This window comes from Ovis aries, chromosome 25, assembly GCF_016772045.2.
Source record: "Ovis aries strain OAR_USU_Benz2616 breed Rambouillet chromosome 25, ARS-UI_Ramb_v3.0, whole genome shotgun sequence".
In the NCBI taxonomy this organism is placed as follows: domain Eukaryota; kingdom Metazoa; phylum Chordata; class Mammalia; order Artiodactyla; family Bovidae; genus Ovis; species Ovis aries.
Genome location: NC_056078.1, coordinates 28,830,090 through 28,852,636, shown reverse-complemented (window position 1 = coordinate 28,852,636; position 22,547 = coordinate 28,830,090). Strand labels below are relative to the sequence as shown.

Below are 22,547 nucleotides of genomic sequence, written 5' to 3'. Positions count from 1 at the left end.
ATTCCTTGCTCGAGAATTGAGGCCCCTGCTGCTGCCATTTTGGAATCAGCTTTGGAGGAAAGCAGCTGGGATCAGTCCATGACCCCATCAGGGAAGGCACCATCCCTGAAAGGATGTACATTAGTGATAGAGCCCACAGAGCTAGTACTCAGTCCTGAATAAAAAGTCCATGAAGAAGAATGGGGGACGGGGAGGGCAGAAATTTTCACTATAATTAGCTCTGGGAGTAACACAGCTGGGGGAGGAAGGGGAGTACAGCCGGTGACTATTTTGGGCGCAGCTCCGATTGACAGGACACGTGTGTGGACTGTACTGATCTCAGGGCCAGGCTGCCTGCCTGTGGTGTGTGGTGTGGGGGGGAAGGCCTAGGGCAGCAGAAGCAGGACAGCCACACAGGCCGGACGGGGTACCAGCGCCTCGACTTTTCTCCTTGGGACGCTGTCCAAACTCCGAGGGCCATAGGCCAAGCTGAGCGATGGGTGCTGAGGAGGAGGTGCTGGTCACACTGTCAGGGGGAGCCCCCTGGGGCTTCCGACTTCAGGGGGGGGCCGAGCAGAGGAAACCTTTACAGGTGTCCAAGGTAAGGGAGCCTATATTGAGGTTTCAGGGAAAGGGGAACCCAAGGGAACTTGGGAAAAGTCATGTGATGGCCTATAGGGGAGAAGTGGGAGGCTGTGAAGAAGTGGAGTGGGAGTGGGCAGGTGGTCGAGGGAGCATGCTCAAATCTGTTGGGGGGGGTGGGAATAGTATCTGAGCAGTGGCTTCTTGTGGGGGGCTATAGAAAAGGGAATCCCTGGTTTCTGGGAGCAGAGAAAAAGAAAGACTGGCTTGGTTCCCTGCGTCACCATAGCAGCAGAGGCCCAGGGCTGGCCCTCCAATCTCCTGGGCCTGTGCCTCTCTACCCTAAACTCCAGGAATGTAGGGAAGGCTCTCATTTCTAACTAAATTGGTGTGTGATGAGCTGAAGCTGTCTCATCCAGCTGAGCCCAGCCTTGCCCCTTGTCCTCTTTCCCTATGCGAGATCCTTTCTCTCACTAGGCAAGACTTATTTTAGGTACTAGGAGCGTTATGGCAAGATCTGACCTGTCAGATGAAGTTGTTACCATTTTGGTTTCATAGCACAAGCTTATTTTTCTCAACTGTAAAATGTAGGTAATAATAGTACCTACTCCATGGATACTAAATTCTGAAGGATTAAATTCAATAAAACATGTTGAGTGCTTGGCACTGTGCCTAACATTTAGTAAGCACTCAGTAAATGATACCCACTACTACTATTATTACTTTAACATATGTATGTGTGTGCACACACAACACACACACAATCATAATCTCAGAATCTGCTGGACTCTCTCCAGTCTGGAATACTGTTCTAAAATCTTGACTGTATAGATAACGGTGCCTAGGATTTCAAGGATTAGAAGAGAAAGAATATTGGCTAGCATAGATATTTCCTTTGGAGGAAAGCCTTGAGGCGATAACCACCATTTCCAGTACGTCTCTCCTAGGCATTTTTCCCCAAGCCTCTTTCATTTAGCAATTACCCTACCTCCCTTCATACAATGTTATTTTCTCCAGTTAGCACCTTCTTCCCTCTAGATTGACCCCCTTAACTGTCACCCCTTGCCCCTCTCCACCCTTTCTTACCCTTTAAAGTACTGGGTGGCCAAAAAGTTCACTTGGGTTTTTCAGTAATATCGTAGGGAAAAACCTGAACAAACTTTTTGGCTAACCCAATAAAATCCCCTCCACACATGGTTCCTTCCTGTCCTAACTCCTTTCATTCTATTCCCCCTTGGAGCCCTCCCTCACCTACAGTCTCTCCTCCAACACCTTCTCAGATCCGAAGACGGAGCCAGGCGGGCAGAGCAGGACTCCGAGAGAGGGATCAGCTTTTGGCCATCAATGGGGTCTCCTGCACCAGCCTCTCTCATGCCAGTGCCATGGGCCTTATCGATACCTCAGGGAATCAGCTTGTTCTCACTGTGCGGCGGTATGGATCCCTCCACCCCAGCCTATCCCCAGCCCCCTAGTCCAGGGCTTCCGTTGCCTGTCTCAGCTCTATGTCTCACTGACCTGACTTCAGCTACTAACAAGTACCTATTTCTGCTTGTGTATTTTGCTGGAGCACGGATGTTTGTGTATGCCTCTCAGAGCACTTGAATGTGGGTACGTGGGCCTATCTTAGACCCCTTGCCTGTCTCTGCATTATCATCTCTCTCTTTAAGCCCATTTCCACTCAAAGCCTGCCAAGCAGATTTGCCTCCCAGTTCATCTTCAAATCTCTACTCTATCCAGCCCATCCATTCCACCCAAATGCCAGTCCCCTCTCCCCATACGGCCTTCTCCCATCTCCTCTAGATCTCTCTAGCTATCAGTCATCCAGCTCATTTCTCAAGTTCTGTCATCTTTCCCATCCAGGGTAGAGGACGAGGGACCTGTGCGATCTCCATCCCCGGGTGAGCTTCAGGCACGGTCACCCTTGTCTCCACTGAGTCCTGAGCCCCCAGGAGCTCCAGTTCCCCAGCCTCTCCAGCCCGGGAGCCTCCTTTCGCCCCCTGACAGTGAGGCTTACTATGGAGAGACAGACAGTGATGCTGATGGCCCAGCCACCCAGGAAAAGCCCCGCCGACCCCGCCGCCGAGGCCCCACAAGGCCCACCCCTCCAGGAGCCCCACCGGATGAGGTCTACCTGTCTGACAGCCCTGCAGAGCCAGCACCTGCTGTCCTTGGCCCTCCCAGCCAGGGTGACAGTCGTGTGAGCTCCCCATCTTGGGAGGATGGGACAAGTCTTCAGCCACCCCCTGCCGAAGCCCTGCTGTTGCCCCGTGGCCCCCTCCGGCCTGGCCCTCATCTCATCCCTATGGTGGGGCCTGTTCCCCACCCAGTGGCAGAAGATCTTACCACCACCTATACCCAGAAGGCCAAACAAGCCAGTGAGTGCATGAACTCCTTTTCATTATTCAGGATACTTCAGTTTGAGTCCTAAATCTAATCCCCCTTAACTATACATTCTGTCAATTATCTACCTTATGCTTCCCTTGAATACAGTCTTGGGAATAGGTGGAGAAGGGGAGGGGAAAATAATTAGTCTCACGATCCCCATTATTTTTTCTGTCTGAACCAGTGGGATAAAAAGATACAGGGGGTTTCTTCAACCTAACCCAGGAACGGCCTAAGTAGGGAAGTTGGAAAGGGACATGAATTGATGAAGCGTTTGCCTATTGGTGTGATATTGCTAGATGTCAGATGGGTGAGGGGAGCACAGACATGGGGCAGGGGAGTATTTAGAAGCAGGACAGGGGCATAGGGATTCTTCAGTGTTACTGCAGGCATAACATCGGAGCTGCCTTTGGCACTGCTAGTTCCATGAAGATTCCTGGGGACTAGGAGGCTATGGAATAGTCATGAGATCCCTAGGAAGTGGTGGAGGGAGAGATCTTTGGCTTCGTATCTCAGGCGATAATGTAGGCCTGGACAGAAAAAGCCTATTCCACTTATCTCGGGCTCTCTACTATTTTTGATGTGAGCTACAGTACAAGGTTTAAGAGTGAAGTTTCTCCCTGTCTTACGCCTCCCATAGCACTCCATTCTCGTCACCTTGGAAATCTCGGGATTACCCCCTAGTTATCTCTCACTCCTCTCTCCCACCACTCTGATTCCTGATCAATAGAATTTTGTGCCTCTAAGTCTGGAATAGAGGCTAAGGACGTGACAGTTCACCCTCTGACATTCCTGAGAGTGTCCCATGTCCCACATTGAAATTCCAGATATACATTCAGGATCCCATGCTTAACCCCAATTCTCCTTTTAGCACCCTCTCCCTTCCCCATCATGCTGGATGAGACTGTAGTTAGTGGCTCACGGATATTTTTAGCCAAGCAGACCTCATTGTTCAGTGCACTGGAGTGGAGGGGGAGGGTAGGCAGGTGCCCATGTCCATCACACCGGGGCTTGTGGGGCAGCTGAGAGGAGGGAAGGGGCCAGGCTCCAAAAATAGCACAGTGAGCTCATTCAGCTGCCAGCTCTGGGGCCAAGACAAAGGGGCTTTAAAAGGCATGGGGGGTGGCTCAAGCTGGTCCTGCTCCAGCCAACACTGCCTTTCTCGGCATGGAGACTTTTGAGCCCATCAGCCAAGAGCCCCTCAGCCAAGCCAGCTGCGACAAAGCCCCAAACCCAGTTCCTGAGCTCCAGGACCCATTCTATGCAGGTACTACCCTCCCATAGCCAAGAGAGTTCTGGAATCTAGAATGAAAGGGACTATATCAACGGTATAGGAAGGGAGGTCTTTGGGAAAGATCTTACCCCCTTACACCCCTTCTCCTTGTTGCCTTCCTATTCCTTCTTTTCTCAGGAGTTTCACTGCCCTTTTCTCAGGATGGGCTAATGCTATGGCCACATGTCACAGGGGTTTGTGACAACATGAGCTGTGGAAAACTCATGGAGAGAGGGTGTGTGTGAGAGAAGTGTGAGTACTCTTGTGTAGGAGCCTCTGGGAGAAGAAATGAGTGAATAAGACGTTTGTGTGCAGCTAGAGAATCCCAGGAACGGTGGAGCCTGGTGGGCTGCCGTCTATGGGGTCGCAGAGTCGGACACGACGGAAGCAACTTAGCAGCAGCAGCAGCAGTATCAAGAAAGCTTTGATAGTAATGATTACTCATAGTGGACCTTAGGTTAAATGCTAAATTGACCTATATTATCTCACTGAATCCTCATAGCAATTCTGTGAGGTAGCCATTAGCCTCATTTACAGATGAGGAAACTGAACTTCATTGAGATGAAGTAACTCTCCCAGGAACTGAAATCTGAGCTAAGCTATGACTCCAGTGCCTATCTCTAGGACTATTGTGTGGTACAGATGTTGGAATGGGTGGAATGGCTGCCCAAATTAGAAAGGAGCTTGATATCTTGAGTGGAAAGTAGGTGGAATTTCAAGAATTTTTCAGGAGGAACTGGGGATCACGGATTAGAGAGTAACTGTGTCCAAGTCAGGGTCCTAGCAGCAGGGCAGCCTCTCCCATTTCCTGGCCCCACCTCCCAGGCCCCACATGGCCTGGGAGGCCCTGTCCTGGCTCCTCTTAGCACAGTCCTTTTGTGCCTGCCTGGTGGTGGTGCCTGAGCACTCGACCTAGAAGGTTTGAAATATAGGGGGCTTCTTTTGACTCTAAAAGAAGCCCACTCCACTCCCAGCCTCAGCTTGGGGGAAAGGAGATTGTATCAGCTGGTGACCTTGAGATATCCTAAAGATTTGGAAGCTCGCCTTGGAGAGCAACACTCTGGCTTTTCCTGCATCTCGGATCTGAGGCCATCCCTGGCTGTGAGTAGCAGGGGTTTAAGGCACAAAGGAGTGCCTTCGGAATTTTGTCCCAACTGTTAGTGACAGTGTCTTGGCTAGGGGAATTCTGGGAAGAAGAGCTACCTGGGCTATGCATGTATGTTTTTGTGTGGACACATGGATTTACACATGTGTCTATTAACTGGGGTCTATATAAGCTAGAGTATATGGGAATGAGGGAGAAAAATACATCTGAGAGCATAAGCTCATAGGTGCCTTTCCCTAGGGCCATATTCTTGTTGAAACAATGTGTGGGAGTTATTTCTGTGAATGTATATGATGTGGCTTACATGATGGTAGTGAAATTATGAATGAAGATCACCACTGCTAAGGATCCTTTTATCCTTAGTACAGGGTAAGGGGTAGGATAAGGGGAAGTCCCAAACTTTCCGAGAAGCCCTCTAACGTGGTCTCTGGTGGGAGAAGTGTCCCTTCTCATCTTTTCTTACCCTGGGACCTGCTTCATGTCCTTGCCTGCCATGCGAAGTGACCCCCCCCCCATCCCCCACCCTCACATTGCCAGCCAGAAATGGAGGGGAGAGGGGGACAAGTGCCTGGTGTGAGTAAAAGTGATTTCCAGAAAGACAGGAGCAGAGTAGAGGGAGGAGAGCTGTGTGGTCAGAGTGGTGTCAGGGCAGCCAACTAGGCTCTGCCTTCCCTTCCATTGTCCTTGGTTTCACCTTTCACCTCCACTCTGCCCCCAAGTCAGAGGACTTTGCCACAGGTAGGAAAGCCCTTGTGGGTTAGGCCAGTGAAAAGGCCAAAGGTAGAGGCCTAAAGGAACTGGGAGGAGGGGAGAACCTTGGGGCTCACAGATGCATACTGACCACCCCCCTTCTCCTCTCCTCAGAGCTACAAAGGGCAGAGAGCCTCCAAGAGAGGAGTGTGAAGGAGGCCAAGACCAAATGCCGGACGATTGCAGCCCTGCTCACCGCAGCCCCCAACCCCCACTCCAAGGGGGTACTGATGTTTAAGAAACGTCGGCAGAGAGCCAAGAAGTACACCTTAGTGAGCTTTGGGGCTGCCGCGGGGACCGGCGCTGAGGAGGAGGACGGCTTGCCTCCAACCAGTGAGTCCGAGCTGGACGAAGAGGCTTTCTCCGACGCCCGCAGCCTCACCAACCAGTCCGACTGGGACAGCCCCTACCTGGACATGGAGCTAGCCAGGCCGAGCTCAGGCACAGCAGAGGACCGGGGGCTGGGAGGGCAGCTGAGTGAGGCCTCCGGGCGAGGGGCCCAACTCTTTGAACAGCAGCGCCAGCGCACAGCCGCCATCACCCAGCAGCTGGCCCAGGAAGGTCCAGTGGCCACGCTCAACGGGCAGGGCCTGCAGTCTCCACCTCGGCCACAAAGCGCTCCGCCAGAGGCGGCTCTGCTCCCATCCAGCCCTTCGCCAGCCCCTGTGGCCAGCCCCAGACCTTTCCTCCCTGGCTGTGGAACCTCTACCTCAGTTCCAAGCATATTTAACCGTTCAGCTAGGCCCTTTACTCCCGGTTTACAAGGGCAGCGGTCAGGTACCACCTCTGTGATTTTCCGGCCTCTAGCTCCCAAGAGGGCAAATGAGAGCCTGGGAGGCCTCCCCTCCGCCCCACCGCCTTTCCTGTCTCCTCCGCAGGGTACCACTCCCGTGCCCAACTTCACTTCAGGGATTCCCAGCCACGTGCCAGTCCCCGCTTCCCCCAGCACCCCACGTCCCCCCGGCCCCGTGACGGCCACCAGCTCCCTCTACATCCCAGCCCCTCAACGTCCTGTTACACCAGGCGGAGCCTCAGAGGCCCCCGCCCCCGCTAGCGGAGCTGCCATGACCTCCACCGCTTCTATCTTCCTGTCGTCGCCTCTGAGACCTGCTGTGCGCCCAGAAGCGCCTGCCCCTAGCTCTGCGGCCCCTGAGCCCCCCAGCGCTCGGGAGCAACGCATCTCCGTGCCAGCTGCTCGCACGGGCATCCTCCAGGAGGCCCGGCGTCGGGGAACCCGAAAGCAGATGTTCCGGTCAGGAAATGAGGAGACGAAGAACTCGCCCAACCCCGAGCTGCTATCGTTGGTGCAAAACCTGGATGAAAAACCCCGGGCTGGGGGCGCGGAATCTGGTCCCGAGGAGGATGCTCTGAGCCTCGGGGCTGAAGCCTGCAATTTCATGCAGCCACCAGGCGGCAGGAGTTACAAGACGTTGCCTCACGTGACAGCTAAAACCCCGCCTCCAACGGCTCCCAAGACCCCACCCCCTACGACTCCTAAGACTCCACCCCCAGTGGCTCCTAAGCCCCCTTCACGAGCGTTCCTCGATGGGTTAGTGAACGGGGCGGCCCCTGCGGCTGGAATCCCTGAAACACCAAGGCTTCAGGGGAGGGGTGGGGAGCTGTTTGCCAAACGTCAGAGCCGAGCGGACAGGTATGTGGTGGAAGCTCCACCTGGTCCTGGCCTTGGCCCTCGGCCCAGAAGCCCTTCTCCTACCCCTTCACTGCCCTCTTCCTGGAAATATTCACCCAATATACGTGCCCCACCTCCTATTGCTTACAACCCACTGCTCTCACCCTTTTTCCCCCACGCTGCCCGAACTCACCCTAGTAAGACCCAATCCCAAGGGCCTCGGGCAGCCACTAAGCAGGGCATCAAGGCTCTGGATTTCATGCGGCACCAGCCCTACCAACTTAAAACTGCCATGTTCTGTTTTGATGAGGTTCCCCCGACTCCTGGACCCACCTCCTCAGGGCCTCCCAAAACTGCCAGAGTCCAGGAGATCCGCCGATTTTCAACTCCAGCGCCCCAGCCCACTGCGGAACCCCTGGCCCCCACTGTGCTTGCCCCCAGAGCAGCCACTACATTGGATGAGCCCATCTGGAGGACAGAGCTGGCCTCAGCCCCTGTCCTTAGCCCACCCCCTCCTCCAGAGTCTCCCAGGGGTCTTGGGACTTCCCCCAGCTCCTGTGGTTTCCAAGTAGCCAGGCCCCGGTTCTCAGCTACCAGAACAGGATGGCAGGCTCATGTGTGGAGGCCTGGGGCGGGCCACCACTGAACAGGGCACAGCTCCCAGGACCAAGGGGAGGTGGAACATCCAGTTCCTAAAATTGCTTCTCCTTCCCAACACTCTCCCTGCGACCCCTCCCTCCACCCCCCACACCCCACACACACACCCCCCCACCCCCAAGCAGGCTAAATTCCCCCTGCCAGAGATAGTTTTGGACTTGGTGTCCTGTTCCGCAGCTTCCTCCTGGCTCCCAACCTCCCTGTTGCCTTCCAGCCTACTCTCTCTGCTTTGGTGTCTGTGCTTCTCTTCGTAGTTCCTTGCCTGGATCTCTGTCTTTAGGTCTCTTCACCTACACTCCTGTGCTGGTCCCTATTTCTCTACATTTGTGCCTTTTTCTGTGGGCCTTGTTTTAACATTCAATGAGAAACACACAGGGAAGTTACTACTAAGACCTCAGGTGAGAAGCTCACCACCAGACAGGCAGCAAAGGGAATGACTGACCCCCTATTTGCATTAAGTTACTTGCTGTTCCTCACTCTTCTTTCCCAGCTTGGCGGGTATATTCCTAGGCATGTGTATGTCTGTGAATGTGTGTGTATGTGCAAGTGTGTGCATGAACACAGATGTACTCTTCTCTCTGAGGCAAGAGTAAGAGGAAAAGTCTACATAAAGACCCAATCTGGGTCTCACCTTTGCACTGATGAAGGAAGAGTCAGTTGTCCTCACATAGAGGACATAGAGGTTTTTCCTCGCATAGAATGTCTGGAGGGGAGAAAGAGATTGACTAGAGTTAAATATCATCATCTGCAGCAAATGTAGAGCATCTTGTGAAATTCACAGAGTGTGAGGAGACACGAAGGACCAGGGCAGTTTGTATGGGTTGAGTTACATCAGTTAGACCAGGAATAGAACTAAGAATTCTGTTCCTCAGGATTTCAGAAAGCTAACAACTTGAGAGGCCCATGCTGAGCAACAAAGCATCCAGGAAATGAAAGAAAGAAAATCTCCTCTGAGAATGACCAAATCATTGGCTTCATGGCCTCATGAACCTAAGACAGAAAGGAAGGGGAAAAGAACCTTAATGTGGCAAGTAAGGTAGAAGCCAGAAGCAGGACAGAAATGAATGAAATTGATTGAGACTTAGAGAGGAGCATGGTTAGGGTGAGTGCAGTGTTGGTAGAGTAATATTGGATAATAAGAAACCAGTCGTGTACGAAAGGGGGACTGGGAGAAAATGAGGAAGAAATATGTATTTGTTAGAGAGAAGGGGGATGATGGTAGAGGGATGCGAGAATGTGTGCTGAATGTTGAAAACACAGGTATATCTGTGTTCCCTCCTGTGAATCTGTTCCTCTATCTTCTGCAGCTTGTCATAACTACCTGGGAAAGGGTAAGGAGACACCCAGAGCCAAAACCTCTTTTTAGTGCTACCCCATCCCGTAAATCCTAGCTCTTATTCCTTTCCAGGTTGAGGTCCTGATCTCTGTCTGAGAGAGATACGGACTCCCCTCTCACCATGAACACCAGTCACTTTTGCTGCTTGACCTGGAAACTGATCATTTCCTTTGCATATTGAGTGTGAACCACAGTGCTTTGGTTTGTGCACAAGAATAAACTTATGCCCTATATCTTCTGTTGTCATCTTGTCTCGTTTCTTGCCTAAATCCAGGTCTCCCCTTCATCTTATCTAATTCATTTTCCCCAATCCTGATCTTTTTCTCAGCTCCTGCCCTCCTGTTTTTTACTGTTCTGCCCTTCACCCCAAGGCCTTTTGCTCTTCTCTACCAATTCTGTCCTGACCCCGTGTAGCCACCTCCATTCGGTTCCCTCTGTCTAGATTCTCTCCGTCTCCATCCCCTGTTCCATACCTCTCAGATGAGGCCTAAGCTTACAGAACCAAGACAATTTGAAAAGGCCCTCTAACCCTTTTGCCATCAACATTTTCCAACTGCCTGGAGGAAATGAAGGGAAGGCAGTGGCTGAAGGTGAAGGTGGGGTGAGAGAAGGAAGAGGGAGAGAGAAGGTGGATCAGCCTGGATTGAGACTAATAAAAGAGAAGGCACTGGAAAGCAGGCTAGACTTAGACTTTTGAGAAGGAAAGTTCTATTACTCCAGTTTTACCAGCAGGGGGCAGATTTGTGCCAATAACCAGCCCTATGACCCTGATCCTGTCACAAGTGAGCAGCCTCTCAGAAAATTCCCCTGGAGGAGGGCATGATGACCCACTTCAATACTCTTGCTGGGAAAATCCCATGGACAGAAGAGCCTGGACGGGTACAGTGCATGGGGTCGCAAAGAGTCACACACGATTGAAGGGACTGAACGTGCACGCGTGCACACTCACAGAATTCCAAAGCAAGGGCTCAGAAAGCCTACAATACATATTCTGTCTTCATTCACATAGTAGTTTTGGGTACTCAGTCATAGAAGACCAAATTTTGGTTGGTTTTTGTGGGTTTTGAGGGGAGGATGGTGATGATGACAAAATCACCTTTTGCTACTTATGTTTTTTCATCTAACTGCTTTTTTGGGTTAGGAGAGAACAGAGGAAAAGGACAAAAGATGAGGTATCTGGAGGCTAAACTGGTTTGGTCAGAGGCCAAGTAGAGGGGAGCAGGGAGAACTTTTGGCCCCTAGTTCAGTTCAGTTCAGTTCAGTCGCTCAGTCGTGTCCGACTCTTTGCGACCCCATGAATCGCAGCACGCCAGGCCTCCCTGTCCATCACCATCTCCCGGAGTTCACTCAGACTCACGTCCATCGAGTCCATGATGCCATCCAGCCATCTCATCCTCTGTTGTCCCCTTCTCCTCCTGCCCCCAATCCCTCCCAGCATCAGAGTCTTTTCCAATGAGTCAACTCTTTGCATGAGGTGGCCAAAGTACTGGAGTTTCAGCTTTAGCATCATTCCTTCCAAAGAAATCCCAGGGCTGATCTCCTTCAGAATGGACTGGTTGGATCTCCTTGCAGTCCAAGGGACTCTCAAGAGTCTTCTCCAACACCACAGCTCAAAAGCATCAATTCTTCGGCGCTCAGCCTTCTTCACAGTCCAACTCTCACATCCATACATGAGGCAAAGTATTGTCTCTGCTTTTGAATATGCTATCTAGGTTGGTCATAACTTTTCTTCCAAGGAGTAAGCATCTTTTAATTTCATGGCTGCAATCACCATCTGCAGTGATTTTGGAGCCCCCCAAAATAAAGTCTGACACTGTTTCCACTGTTTCCCCATCTATGTCCCATGAAGTGATGGGACCGGATGCCATGATCTTCGTTTTCTGAATGTTGAGTGTTAGGCCAACTTTTTCACTCTCCACTTTCACTTTCATCAAGAGGCTTTTAGTTCCTCTTCACTTTCTGCCATAAGGGTGGTGTCATCTGCATATCTGAGGTTATTGAGATTTCTCCCGGCAATCTAACCTGAACCTATAAAGTTCAGGATGGGAAAAGGACATGGTCAGGAAAAGTGGCTAGCTCATAGAAGGACGAAATGGTATTCTGGGAGCTACAGAAGCCACTTCCTAAGGCAGCTACAGCATGGTGGTGGCTCCAGCAGAGGTGAAACAGCTGGTTGCAAAACCTGAGCAGAAGACAGGAGGATCCAGGGTGTTCTTGCAGCTACTGAGAAAGGGCTCAGGCAAATGACAGACCTCCAGGGTGCTCTCAAGCTTGTGCCCCAGCCCAGAGGCTTCTCTAGACCAGTGTGAATGAGATAGTCCAGAAAATTCTAAGTAGGAACCTCAGAGAGTAAAGCCCTGGCAGGTCAGAAGCCTCTATGTCCTTCTCAGGAAGAAGGATATCTATCCAGGGAGAAGTGACATCTGTCCTCTGAGTAGGCTGAGCTGAGCACCCCAACAGCAAATGGGGGTAAAAATGAGGAAACTGGCTCAAGTTTTGCCCCACATCATCCCTGACAGCCTAAGCACTGGATTTGGTTAATTTGGTCCCTTATCCTGCTAAGATCTGGCCCTCCCAGAAGAAAGACTCGCTTATCCAGGAACTTTCACAGGGCACTTAAAACATTGTGAACAGAAATTCCCTTCTCCAATTCCTTAAAAAATTGCAAATAGAACTACCTTATGACCCAGCAATCCCACTGCTGGGCGTACACACCGAGGAAACCAGAATTGAAAGAGACACATGTACCCCAATGTTCATCGCAGCACTGTTTATAATAGCCAGGACATGGAAACAACCTAGATGTCCATCAGCAGATGAATGGATAAGAAAGCTGTGGTACATATACACAATGGAGTATTACTCAGCCGTTAAAAAGAACTCATTTGAATCAGTTCTGATGAGATGGATGAAACTGGAGCCGATTATACAGAGTGAAGTAAGCCAGAAAGAAAAACACCAATACAGTATACTAACACATATATATGGAATTTAGGAAGATGGCAATGACGACCCTGTATGCAAGACAGGAAAAAAGACACAGATGTGTATAACGGACTTTTGGACTCAGAGGGAGAGGGAGAGGGTGGGATGATTTGGGAGAATGGGAATTCTAACATGTATACTATCATGTAAGAATTGAATCGCCAGTCTATGTCTGACGCAGGGTGCAGCATGCTTGGGGCTGGTGCATGGGGATGACCCAGAGAGATGTTGGGGGGAGGGAGGTGGGAGGGGGGTTCATGTTTGGGAACGCATGTAAGAATTAAAGATATTAAAATTTAAAAAATAAAAAACTAAACCTGAAAAAAAAAAATAAAGGCTTGAACTGAGAAAAAAAAAAAAAGAAATTCCCTTCTCCAGACATAGCATCTTAAGCCTTCCCACCCACATGTCCCTCAAGCCCCGGCCTACATTGGCTCTGCATGGCTCTCCAGACACGTTCTGGTTCTCACTCTCCCACTCCGAATTCCTGTCCACCACTTGCTGCCTGCTTCCTCTCTCCCTCTCAGTTTTCAGTTTCTCCCTGAGTGCTTCTCTGGATCTGAGCCTCTAGGTGCCAAGGAAGGGGAGTCCCTGGGCAGAGTGATCCTTGGCTCAGACAGCTTAGTGGGAGAATTCCAAAGGCTTTTCCTACCCTTCCCGAGCCTCTGGGCAAGGAGGGCGGGATCTTGGTTCCAGGGTCTCAGTACCCCCTGTGCCATTTGAGCTGCTTGCGCTCATCATCTCTATTAATAACCATGCTCCCTCCCCCACTGCCAGTGCTGCCCCCACGCCTGCCTAGCTCGGGTTCTCTAGTCACAGCAGCTCAGTCCTCCAGAGCTGCTGGACCCCAGGGAGAGCTGACCACCGCCTGAGCAGCCGGTAAGTCTCCAGCTGATGGCCCAAGGGGCTGGAGCGCCTTCTGTCACTGCTGTGTCTGTGTCTGTAACAGTGACCCTTGATCCCAGGGGAGCTGCCCCCTTCCTCCATCTATACTTATTCCCCAGTTGTCCAGTTGAGGGGGGCCACAGAGAGTTGGTGGGAGAAGGACTCCAGAGGGTGGGGGGACTGAGATGTTGGGGGAGACACTGAAGAAACGGGCAGAGGGGTGGAGACTGAGAGGCTGGGTGGAAAATAAGAACCTAGTTGGGGTTGAGAGGGGTACAGGGAAAGTCCATTTAGCAGTTCCTGGGCTCCAGCTGCAGCAGACCCCACTAAGCAAGTAGAATTGCAGGTGTGTTGTGAGATAGGACTCAGTAGAAGACAGCATTTTGCTGAGACCCAGCTTCTGTGAAGGAGGGGCTGGAATTTGTATCTTTTTCCAGCTTGTCCCCATCTACTGCCAGGTCCTATGAGTATGTTTCTGTCCTCCCTGAATTTTGTGCTGCTGTGATATTGCTGAATTGATATGCATCAAGGTTCAAATGTCCCCTGACCTCCCTCTGCACTCTGGTTCTAGGGTCCAGTCAGGGCTGGGGAGGGCAGGGGGGAGTGACTGAGAGAGCAGAAGCAGAGTGCTGTGACCTCCCAGGCCATGATCCAGCTGGCCCAAGGGAGGGGCAATAACCTCTTCATCCTATGGAGAATGTTTTTGGCTGGATCTCCTCAATGCTGGCAGAACATTTTTTCTGCTCCACCCCCACCTCCCCACCCCTGCCCTGGGGCTTGGGGAAAACTGAGAGACTAGAGCTTGGAATGACAGCTCCAAACTGAGAGACCCATGCAAATAAAAACTTCATATCATGCCAAACCAATGAAATCTGGGTGCATTGCCCTACCTGTAATTTGTTTGTTTTATTCCCAACATAACGTTGTATTCCTAAACTCTGCACCATCTCTGTGTAAAACAGCTGAATAGAGAGGTTGGTAGAAGGTAGGAACAGGGGGTATATCTATACTTTCTGCTCTGCTTCCTAAGAAGAGAAGCCATAAAGCAATGGGTTTTCACCTTTTGTGTGTGTTTGTGAGTCGCTCGGTCGTGTCAGACTCTGCAACTCCATGGGGTGTTGCACGCCAGGCTCCTCCGTCCATGGTCCATGTGATTTTCCAGGCAAGAATACTAGAGTGGGTTGCCATTTCCTTCTCCAGAGGATCTTCCTGACCCAGGGATCAAACCCAGGTCTCCTGCATTGCAGGCAGACTGTTTACTGTCTGAGCTACCAGGGAAGCCTTTTCCTCTGAAAAATCTAATGAAGTGTTTTTCCTGCAAGTCTTTAAGCAGTACCTACTGGGGACACTCACTCTAGACCCTGTCCATCCTTCAGCTTCCCCCTCCCACCCTGTCCAGGCTCCATCCACCTCCACAATGCCGCTCTCAGGGACCCCAGCCCCCAATAAGAAGAGGAAATCCAGCAAGCTGATCATGGAACTCACTGGAGGTATGGCATGTTCGCACCTACCTAGTATGGGACTTCTTAGTAAGAGTATCTCTGGCCCAAGAGTTCCAGAAATATCATAAGGTTGTATATGTCTTAAGGTGAAGAGATATGAAGAGACACGAGGAATTTGGGGTGGTGGTGGGGTTTACAGGGGTGGTGGGGGGTGGAGAACAAGAAAGAATTCAACACTGACTACTCCCCCTTCCACCCTTTTCACCTTGTAATCTGAGACAGTAATATCCCTGCCATATTACCCAGCGCAGGTCCAAGACAACAGGACCCACAGGTCAATGAGGTTTGTTTGAGGAGAAAACATATATGCTGCAGACTGGCACAGAGTAAGGTCTCAATAAGAGCTTAATTTCCTTACTTCTTTCCCCAGAACGAAGGAGCTTTGTCTGAGCACTTAAAACGGAAAATTCCTTGAGCATTTTTCCTGGGGGTAGATGAGCTTTCCTAATACCGAGAGGCTGTTTGCAGCCAGAGTTTATGAGAAGAGAAGGGAAAGAAGTTGAGACAGGAGTCTATATTTAGAGGTGGCCTTTGGGCCTCCCCCCATGCTAGGCTTCCCCAATGTTCTCCACCTATGATGTTTCTTTACTCTTTTGCCTTGTACCCCATACCTCTGTTACGCCATGTACCCTCTCCACGCCACTTTAGTATTCCCTCTGTCTTCCCCTCTACACCCCATTTCCCATGCGTTCTCTCCAACTCCAAACCCAGGAAATCAAAATCCCTCATAGACTAGACAGAATTTAACCAGACATCAGAGACAGCATCTGCTTCCCTCAGTGACCTCCACTGGGACACACACACACGCTTAGTTGCGGATGGCAGCTGCATTTGGAACTAGCAAACCCCACTTTCCTCTTCCCTTGTCTCTGCCTCCCCACCTCCCTGAAAGGTCGACAAGAGAGTTCAGGCCTGAACCTGGGCAAGAAGATCAGTGTCCCAAGAGACGTGATGTTGGAGGAGCTTTCGCTGCTCACTAACCGGGGCTCCAAGATGTTCAAACTGAGGCAGTTGCGTGTGGAGAAGTTTATCTATGAAAACCACCCTGATGTCTTCTCTGACAGCTCAATGGTGAGTTTAGAACTCTACAACTCTTGAAGCCTAGTGCTTCTTCTGACAGTTTCTTGGCAGGCCCAGAGTTTCCAAAATATTATCAACCTCCCCTCCCTGCAAATTTATAAACTCATTAACCCCTCAGATATAGCATGCCTCCAATAGATGGAGGGTGAATTACCATCCACCCCGAAACTAAATTTGTATCTTAGAGCTGGTGAAGCAGGGTGAGGAGTACCACACCTTCAGAGAGAAAATTCCTCCCCAGTATGGTTAAGTATTAAAGATAGGATTGCCAGATAAAGCACAGGATGCCCAGTCCTATGTTTTAAATTTGAGATACACACTAAACAAGCTATAGAGATATATTTACAGCACCAGAAATAAAGCCAATATTTTATAATGCCTTTAAATGGTGTATAATCTATACATAAATCAACTCTACTTCAGTTACAAAAATAAAGTTGAGATACACACAAATAGTTTTTTTGTAAAGTATATCTCACACAATATTTGGGATGTAACTTTCTTTTTTCTTAATTGAAGACACTTAGGGAATTCCCTGGTGGTCTAGTAGTTAGGACTTGGTGCTCTCACTGCCAGGAGCCTGGATTCTCTTCCTGGTTGGGGAATTAAGATCCCACAAGCCATGCAGCACAGTCGAAAAAGAAACAAAAATTAAAGATAATTTAAATTTGAATTTCAGATACACAATAATTTTTTAGTATAAGTGTGTCCCATGAAATATTTGGGACATAAAAATTAAATTAGAAAATACAGGATACCCAGTTAAATTTGAATTTCAGATACACGATGGATACTTTCTTATATCTAAATATGTCCCATGAATATGTAGGCATATTTGTACTAAAAAACTATTGTTGTGTATCTGAAATTCAAATTTAACTGGTGTCCTGTGATTTTTTTGTGTGTGCAAAAATCTCGCAACCCTAGAAAGAGGTAAGTGAATTTTTATAGCCATCTCTTCTTTTTTTTTTTATATTAAAACATTATTGCTTTATTTTTCTCAGCTCAAATTTTCACTTTATCACTGATTTTATTTTAATTATGCAGGTTATTAAAACAATATTTCTTTCAAATGACCATTACATTTGTTATTAAAATACAATTTGTTAATGTTTCAGAAATTGAACCTCATATTTAGCAACATAAAAATATTTACTATGTTTTAATCTGCATTTTTATACATAGATACTAACTCGAACTGCATTTTCCAAAATTATTTATTGAATTAATTTCAAATGCTTGCCATAAATTCTGAAAATATTACTCCATTAAAATGAAATGTATTATTCAAGTATCTAGATTTGCACTGTTTTTCCAACCTCTAAATAAGAAAATATTCAAAAATATTGTCTCATTTCTGTATAACTTATAACAATGTTTCAAAGAAAATACCCTCTTGGCTAGAATCTTTGTCTTGATTTTCTGCAGTAACTTGCAAGTATGAGTGCTACCTTAAATTGTAACATTGTAACATTTCATGACTGTGGTGGCTTAGTTGTTAAGTCCTGGCTGACTCTTGAGATCCCGTAGACTGTAGCCTGCCAGGCTCCTCTGTCCATGGGATTGTTCAGGCAAGAATACTGGAGTGGGTTGCCAATGCCTTCTCCATAGCCATCTCTTCTTGAGCCATTCTTTTATTTAAGGGTCAGTCTAAGGGCCATAGATGCAAGGACTGAAACCATCCATTAACGCCCAACATCCCTTAGTCAGGGTCATTCTCCAAAGAGAAGTAGGGATTGGAGAGGGGCCAGGCACAAGATGTTACAGCTGAGGAGGAGGGGATCGTCTCCATTTCCTTTCTTCCCCCTCCATCTTTCCCAAGCAGCCAGGGAAGGGTGAAAATAGATGCCTACATGGGGCCAGGGGCAGGAGTGTCTGCCATTGGCCCATATGTATGAGCAGAACAAAATTGCTGAGCCGGCCATATCTAACTTTAGGAGGCCAAAAGCCCTCCTCCCTGCCTGTGTCTGGTTACACTGGGTGGAGCGTGGGGGTGTGCGTGGTGGGTGGCCAGGAGAGCCTCCTGAAGGAGTTGGCAGGGTTATTTTTAGGCTTTGGGGATGACTCCAGTGTTGCCCTTTGGGCCACCCTTCCCCCTACCTGCTACAGTTTCACCGTCAGGAAGTCCTGGTTCCCTATGCAACGAAAGGAGGAAGGGAGAGGAAGAGACACACTTTTTATCTGTTAGACAAGATGGTGGGAGAGAGGCAGAGATCTCCTTAGTTCCTCAAATTAAGGCTGGGTTCTCCATGCCAAACCCAATCTCTCAAATTTTAGTGGAACAGAAGTCTTGATCCTTTTTGCATTGGTAAGGATGGGAAAGGGGAGTTTGGACAAAAACTTGCCTCTATCCTAGATGTAATTCGAAGAACTGAGCCAATGGGGTTGTATCCCTTAAGGAGAGTTTAATTTCTCTCAGTCAGGTTTATCCACTAACATCTAGTGGATGGGGAAGTCTCAGAGGATTCAGGGTCTTTGAGTTGGCCATTGTCTCTGATCAGTTCATACTTGCTATGGTATTCCCTGTGCCCATTGCTAACCTTCCCCTCACTCTGTCCTCTCTTTTCAGGATCACTTCCAGAAGTTCATTCCCACAGTGGGGGGACAGCTGGGGACAGCTGGCCAGGGATTCTCCTACAGCAAGAGCAGTGTCGGAGGCCAGGCAGGGAGAAGTGGCTCTGCCGGGCAGTATGGCTCTGACCAGCAACACCATCGTCAGGGCTCTGGGTCTGGCTCTGGGTCTGGCTCTGGCCCTGGATCTGGGGGTGCAGGTGGTCTTGGGGGCCATGCGGGCAGAGGAGGTGCTGCTGGCACAGCAGGGGTTGGTGAGACAGGAACAGGTAAGTATCCTTACCCAAGAGTCAAACGTCTGGTCCCTAAAGCAGAGAAATCCCTAGGAATGAGGCCTGGACTGGGTGTTGGATACAGGAAAGGCCTGCTGAGATATCTTGATGGGTCTTCTGGGTCCAGAAGGATATAGAGACATGTCTATTCCACCCAGAAGTCCTATCTCTCAGTCACCTTTCTCTCATTCATCACATATCTGACTCCAGGCTATCATAGTTTCGCAAACCATAAACAATTACTAGCATGTTTTACCTTTGGTCCCCAGCCCCTAGCGACTTCTCTAGTCCAGAGCTCTAGACTAATTTCCATTTCCTCCTAACTGCTATCATTTGACTATTATTTCTCTCCCTCGGCTGCCAGACAACCAGGCAGGTGGAGAAGGAAAACATGTCACTGTGTTTAAGACCTATATTTCCCCATGGGAGAAAGCCATGGGGGTTGACCCCCAACAGAAAGTGGAACTTGGCATCGACCTGCTGGCCTATGGGGCCAAAGCTGAACTCCCTAAGTATAAGTCCTTCAACAGGTAAGGGGGGGTGAGAAAGGAACCTGATGCATTCCAGTGTATGGCAACATGTCCTTAGTTGGAATGGAGACTTTGGTTCAGATGTTTCAGGAGACTGAGGAGGCGTAGGAGTAATGTGGGGGCCCTAATTGAAGGCTCTTGCCCTTTTTACTCCAGCTCAGAGAAACAGCATGGTACGATGAAGGAAAGATTCGCTCGGAGGCAGGATCTGAATTTTGGTTCATTGTTATTAGCTGTGTAGGAAAGTAACCCTACTTCTGAACCTTGGTTGCCTTGACTGTGAAATGGGAATAATACATTACACACATGTAAAGGCCTCTTGGGGGGGGGTCCCTTCATTCAAAGTTATAATTTTCATTACTGTCCTTATAGTAGAATTCTATTTCTCTTTTCTTTTTTCATTGAAGTATAGTTGACTTACATTATATTGTTTTCAGGTGTACAACAGTGACACAGTATTTTTATAGATTACATACCACACAGTTATTATAATATTATTGAAGATTCTGTTTCTTTATTCCCTACTTTGAAATAAAACGTGAAATGAGTGTTAATTAGTTGTGTCTGACTCTTTGTGACTCCATGGACTGTAGCCCACCATGCTCCTCTGTCCATGGAATTCTCCAGGCAAGAATACTGGAGCGGGTTGCTGTTCCCTAGTCCACCTAGTCCAGGGAATCTTCTCCACCTGGGGATCAAACCCAGGTCTCCTACATTACAGGCAGATTCTTTACAGTCTGAGTCACCAGGGAGGCCCCATACCCTACTTTATAAGGCTCAAATAGGCTTTATCGTTTTGGAGCTAAGCTTCTCTGCTGCTGCTGCTGTTGCTGTCGCTTCAGTCATGTCCGACTCGGTGCAACCCCATAGGTGGCAGCCTACCAGGCTCCCCGGTCCCTGGGATTCTCCAGGCAAGAATACTGGAGTGGGTTGCCATTTCCTTCTCCAATGCATGAAAGTGAAAAGTGAAAGTGAAGTTGCTCAGTCCTGTCCAGCTCTTAGCGATCTCATGGACTGCAGCCTACCAGGCTCCTCCGTCTGTGGGATTTTCCAGGCAAGAGTACTGGAGTGGGGTGTCATCGCCTTCTCCAGGCTTCTCTAGACTGTGTGAAAACAGGACAGGGAAGCACTAGAGAAATGCTTTTGCTCCTAAGAGAGTGAGTGAGTAAAAGTTGCTCAGTCATGTCTGACTCTTTGGGACCCCATGGACTATACAGTCCATGGAATTCTCCAGGCCAGAATACTGGAGTGGGTAGCCTATCCCTTCTCCAGTGGATCTTCCCGACCCAGGAATCAAACCAGGGTCTCATGCACTGCAGGCGGATTCTTTACCAGCTGAGCTACCAGGGAAGCCCTTTGGTCCTGAGGTGCCTGGATTCTTCAGGAAATGTTAATTCTTCTCATTTAGGGCACACATTATCCACTGGAGGTGGGGTAGGGATTTTGAGGGAGGTCTCTACATTATAATTTAAGGTGATCTCAGACCCTTGGGCCTGTAGCGTTTGTTGTCAATTTCTCTGAAATTTGACTGGTTTGGATCACAGCTATCCATGAGACTATTTAGTACCCTCTAGACTACTTTTTCTTTATTAGCCTTGGGGAAACAAGCAAACCAGAAGGCAGGATGGATTACTAAGGGAGAAGAAGAAAAAGCAGTGCAGAAATGATCTTAAACTAGAATTCACAGACTTCTCCATCCTCCAAACAGGGTAACATTTCACTGACAAAAAAAAACCCTCTTTTTCTTTTGTTCTGGTTTTTAATGAAATCATGTTTCTCCTTTTCAGGACAGCAATGCCTTATGGTGGATATGAGAAGGCCTCCAAACGCATGACCTTCCAGATGCCCAAGTTTGACCTGGGGCCCTTGCTGAGCGAACCCTTAGTTCTCTACAACCAGAACCTCTCCAACAGGCCTTCTTTCAATCGAACCCCTATTCCCTGGCTGAGCTCCGGGGAGCCTGTAGACTACAATGTGGATATTAGCATCCCCTTGGATGGAGAAACAGAGGAGCTGTGAGGTGTTTCCGCCTCTACTTTGTATCAAGTTTCCCCTCTCTGGTTCCATTTTGTAGAGGGAATACTGAGCAGGATACCCCCTCTGAAAATCCAGGATCCTTGTGGGAATGGAGGGAAAAAGCAAGGAAAGATCTTTCTTTTCACCTTTCACTCGAAGTCCCCACTCCAAGCATTTTTTCATACCAACTCAGAGCTCCCCTTCTACTGCTCTGTATGGAACCTGCTCTTTTATGGAATTTGCTCTGCCTTCAGTAACAGTTAATAAACTTCAAGGAAATGAACTCATTCTTCCTCTGATATTTGAGGGTAGACAAAAACTGAGGCTAAGAATGCACAGGGACTAATTAAAGTAAAATACCATACATTCATTATTCAGACTTCAAGACTAGACCTGAATTCTGATTACATACCCACACTCATATCCACACCCACCAAACCACATTCATAGGTATATACAAAGACATACTTATTCAGTAGTACATAAGACAATCAGCACAAACACATGTGCTGGCCCCTGTGTGGGCAAAGCTAAGAAGTAATTGTGTGCTGTGTTTAGGAAATTAGGCATTGGTGACCCTGGTGTTAATTCTCTTTATGTAGCTGATTAGAAATTGGGATAATCAAGATTATTCAATTATCACAGAATGGGAGCATGCCATAAGACTTCCAGATGACACCAGGGTGAGCTTAGGAGTATCTGTCAAAGGTTACAAATTCCTGAAAGGATGGAGTAGAATAGGGAGCCATGTTGGAATTGAGAAGGAAGTAGGAGAAACCAGCTGCAGTTATGGTATGCCTGGCTCTGTGTGAAAACATCAAGAAAAGATCTAAGGGTCATAGGGCAACTGCAATTGTGTCCAGAAAGCACTATGATTGGGAAGAAACCATCAACGTCCAATAGGAATGAGTAACAATACTCTTTTTATTGACTTCAAGCAAAAACTTCTTTCAAGTTTTTTTAAAGATTTATTTATTACTATTATTTTTTAGACTGTGGTGGGTCATTGTTG

At 48.8% G+C, this 22,547-nt stretch overlaps 2 protein-coding genes across 4 annotated transcripts; both read left to right on the top strand.

Moving 5' to 3' along the window:
* The first annotated feature begins 372 nt into the window (after positions 1-372).
* On the top strand, positions 373-9,927 carry SYNPO2L (synaptopodin 2 like). Of its 2 annotated transcripts, XM_015104449.3 has the most exons (4): positions 373-580; positions 1,842-1,993; positions 2,422-2,936; positions 6,186-9,927. In XM_015104449.3, exons 1-4 carry the CDS (start codon positions 476-478, stop codon positions 8,345-8,347), a joined length of 2,934 nt encoding a protein of 977 aa, XP_014959935.3. In that variant the 5' UTR covers positions 373-475; the 3' UTR covers positions 8,348-9,927. The 2 variants fall into 2 exon arrangements, with proteins under 2 accessions (XP_014959935.3, XP_042097003.1); XM_042241069.1 differs by lacking the exons at positions 373-580; positions 1,842-1,993; positions 2,422-2,936 and adding an exon at positions 4,078-4,210.
* A 3,527-nt stretch (positions 9,928-13,454) lies between these two features.
* Positions 13,455-21,818, top strand: MYOZ1 (myozenin 1). Of its 2 annotated transcripts, none has more exons than XM_004021473.4 (6): positions 13,455-13,558; positions 14,964-15,054; positions 15,959-16,137; positions 18,716-18,986; positions 19,354-19,519; positions 21,307-21,818. In XM_004021473.4, the coding sequence occupies exons 2-6, from the start codon at positions 14,982-14,984 to the stop codon at positions 21,536-21,538; spliced, it is 921 nt and encodes a 306-aa protein (XP_004021522.2). In that variant the 5' UTR covers positions 13,455-13,558; positions 14,964-14,981; the 3' UTR covers positions 21,539-21,818. The 2 variants fall into 2 exon arrangements, with proteins under 2 accessions (XP_004021522.2, XP_042097002.1); XM_042241068.1 differs by having other exon boundaries at positions 14,941-15,054.
* The last annotated feature ends 729 nt before the right edge of the window (positions 21,819-22,547 follow it).

Coding starts and splice junctions, on each gene's coding strand:
- SYNPO2L (XM_015104449.3), top strand. CDS start 476: ATGGGTGCTGAGGAGGAGGTGCTGGTCACACTGTCAGGGGGAGCCCCC. Junction 581..1,841: donor AACCTTTACAGGTGTCCAAG/GTAAGGGAGCCT, acceptor ACACCTTCTCAG/ATCCGAAGACGGAGCCAGGC. Junction 2,937..6,185: donor CCAGAAGGCCAAACAAGCCA/GTGAGTGCATGA, acceptor TCCTCTCCTCAG/AGCTACAAAGGGCAGAGAGC.
- MYOZ1 (XM_004021473.4), top strand. CDS start 14,982: ATGCCGCTCTCAGGGACCCCAGCCCCCAATAAGAAGAGGAAATCCAGC. Junction 18,987..19,353: donor GGTTGGTGAGACAGGAACAG/GTAAGTATCCTT, acceptor CTCGGCTGCCAG/ACAACCAGGCAGGTGGAGAA. Junction 19,520..21,306: donor AAGTATAAGTCCTTCAACAG/GTAAGGGGGGGT, acceptor TCTCCTTTTCAG/GACAGCAATGCCTTATGGTG.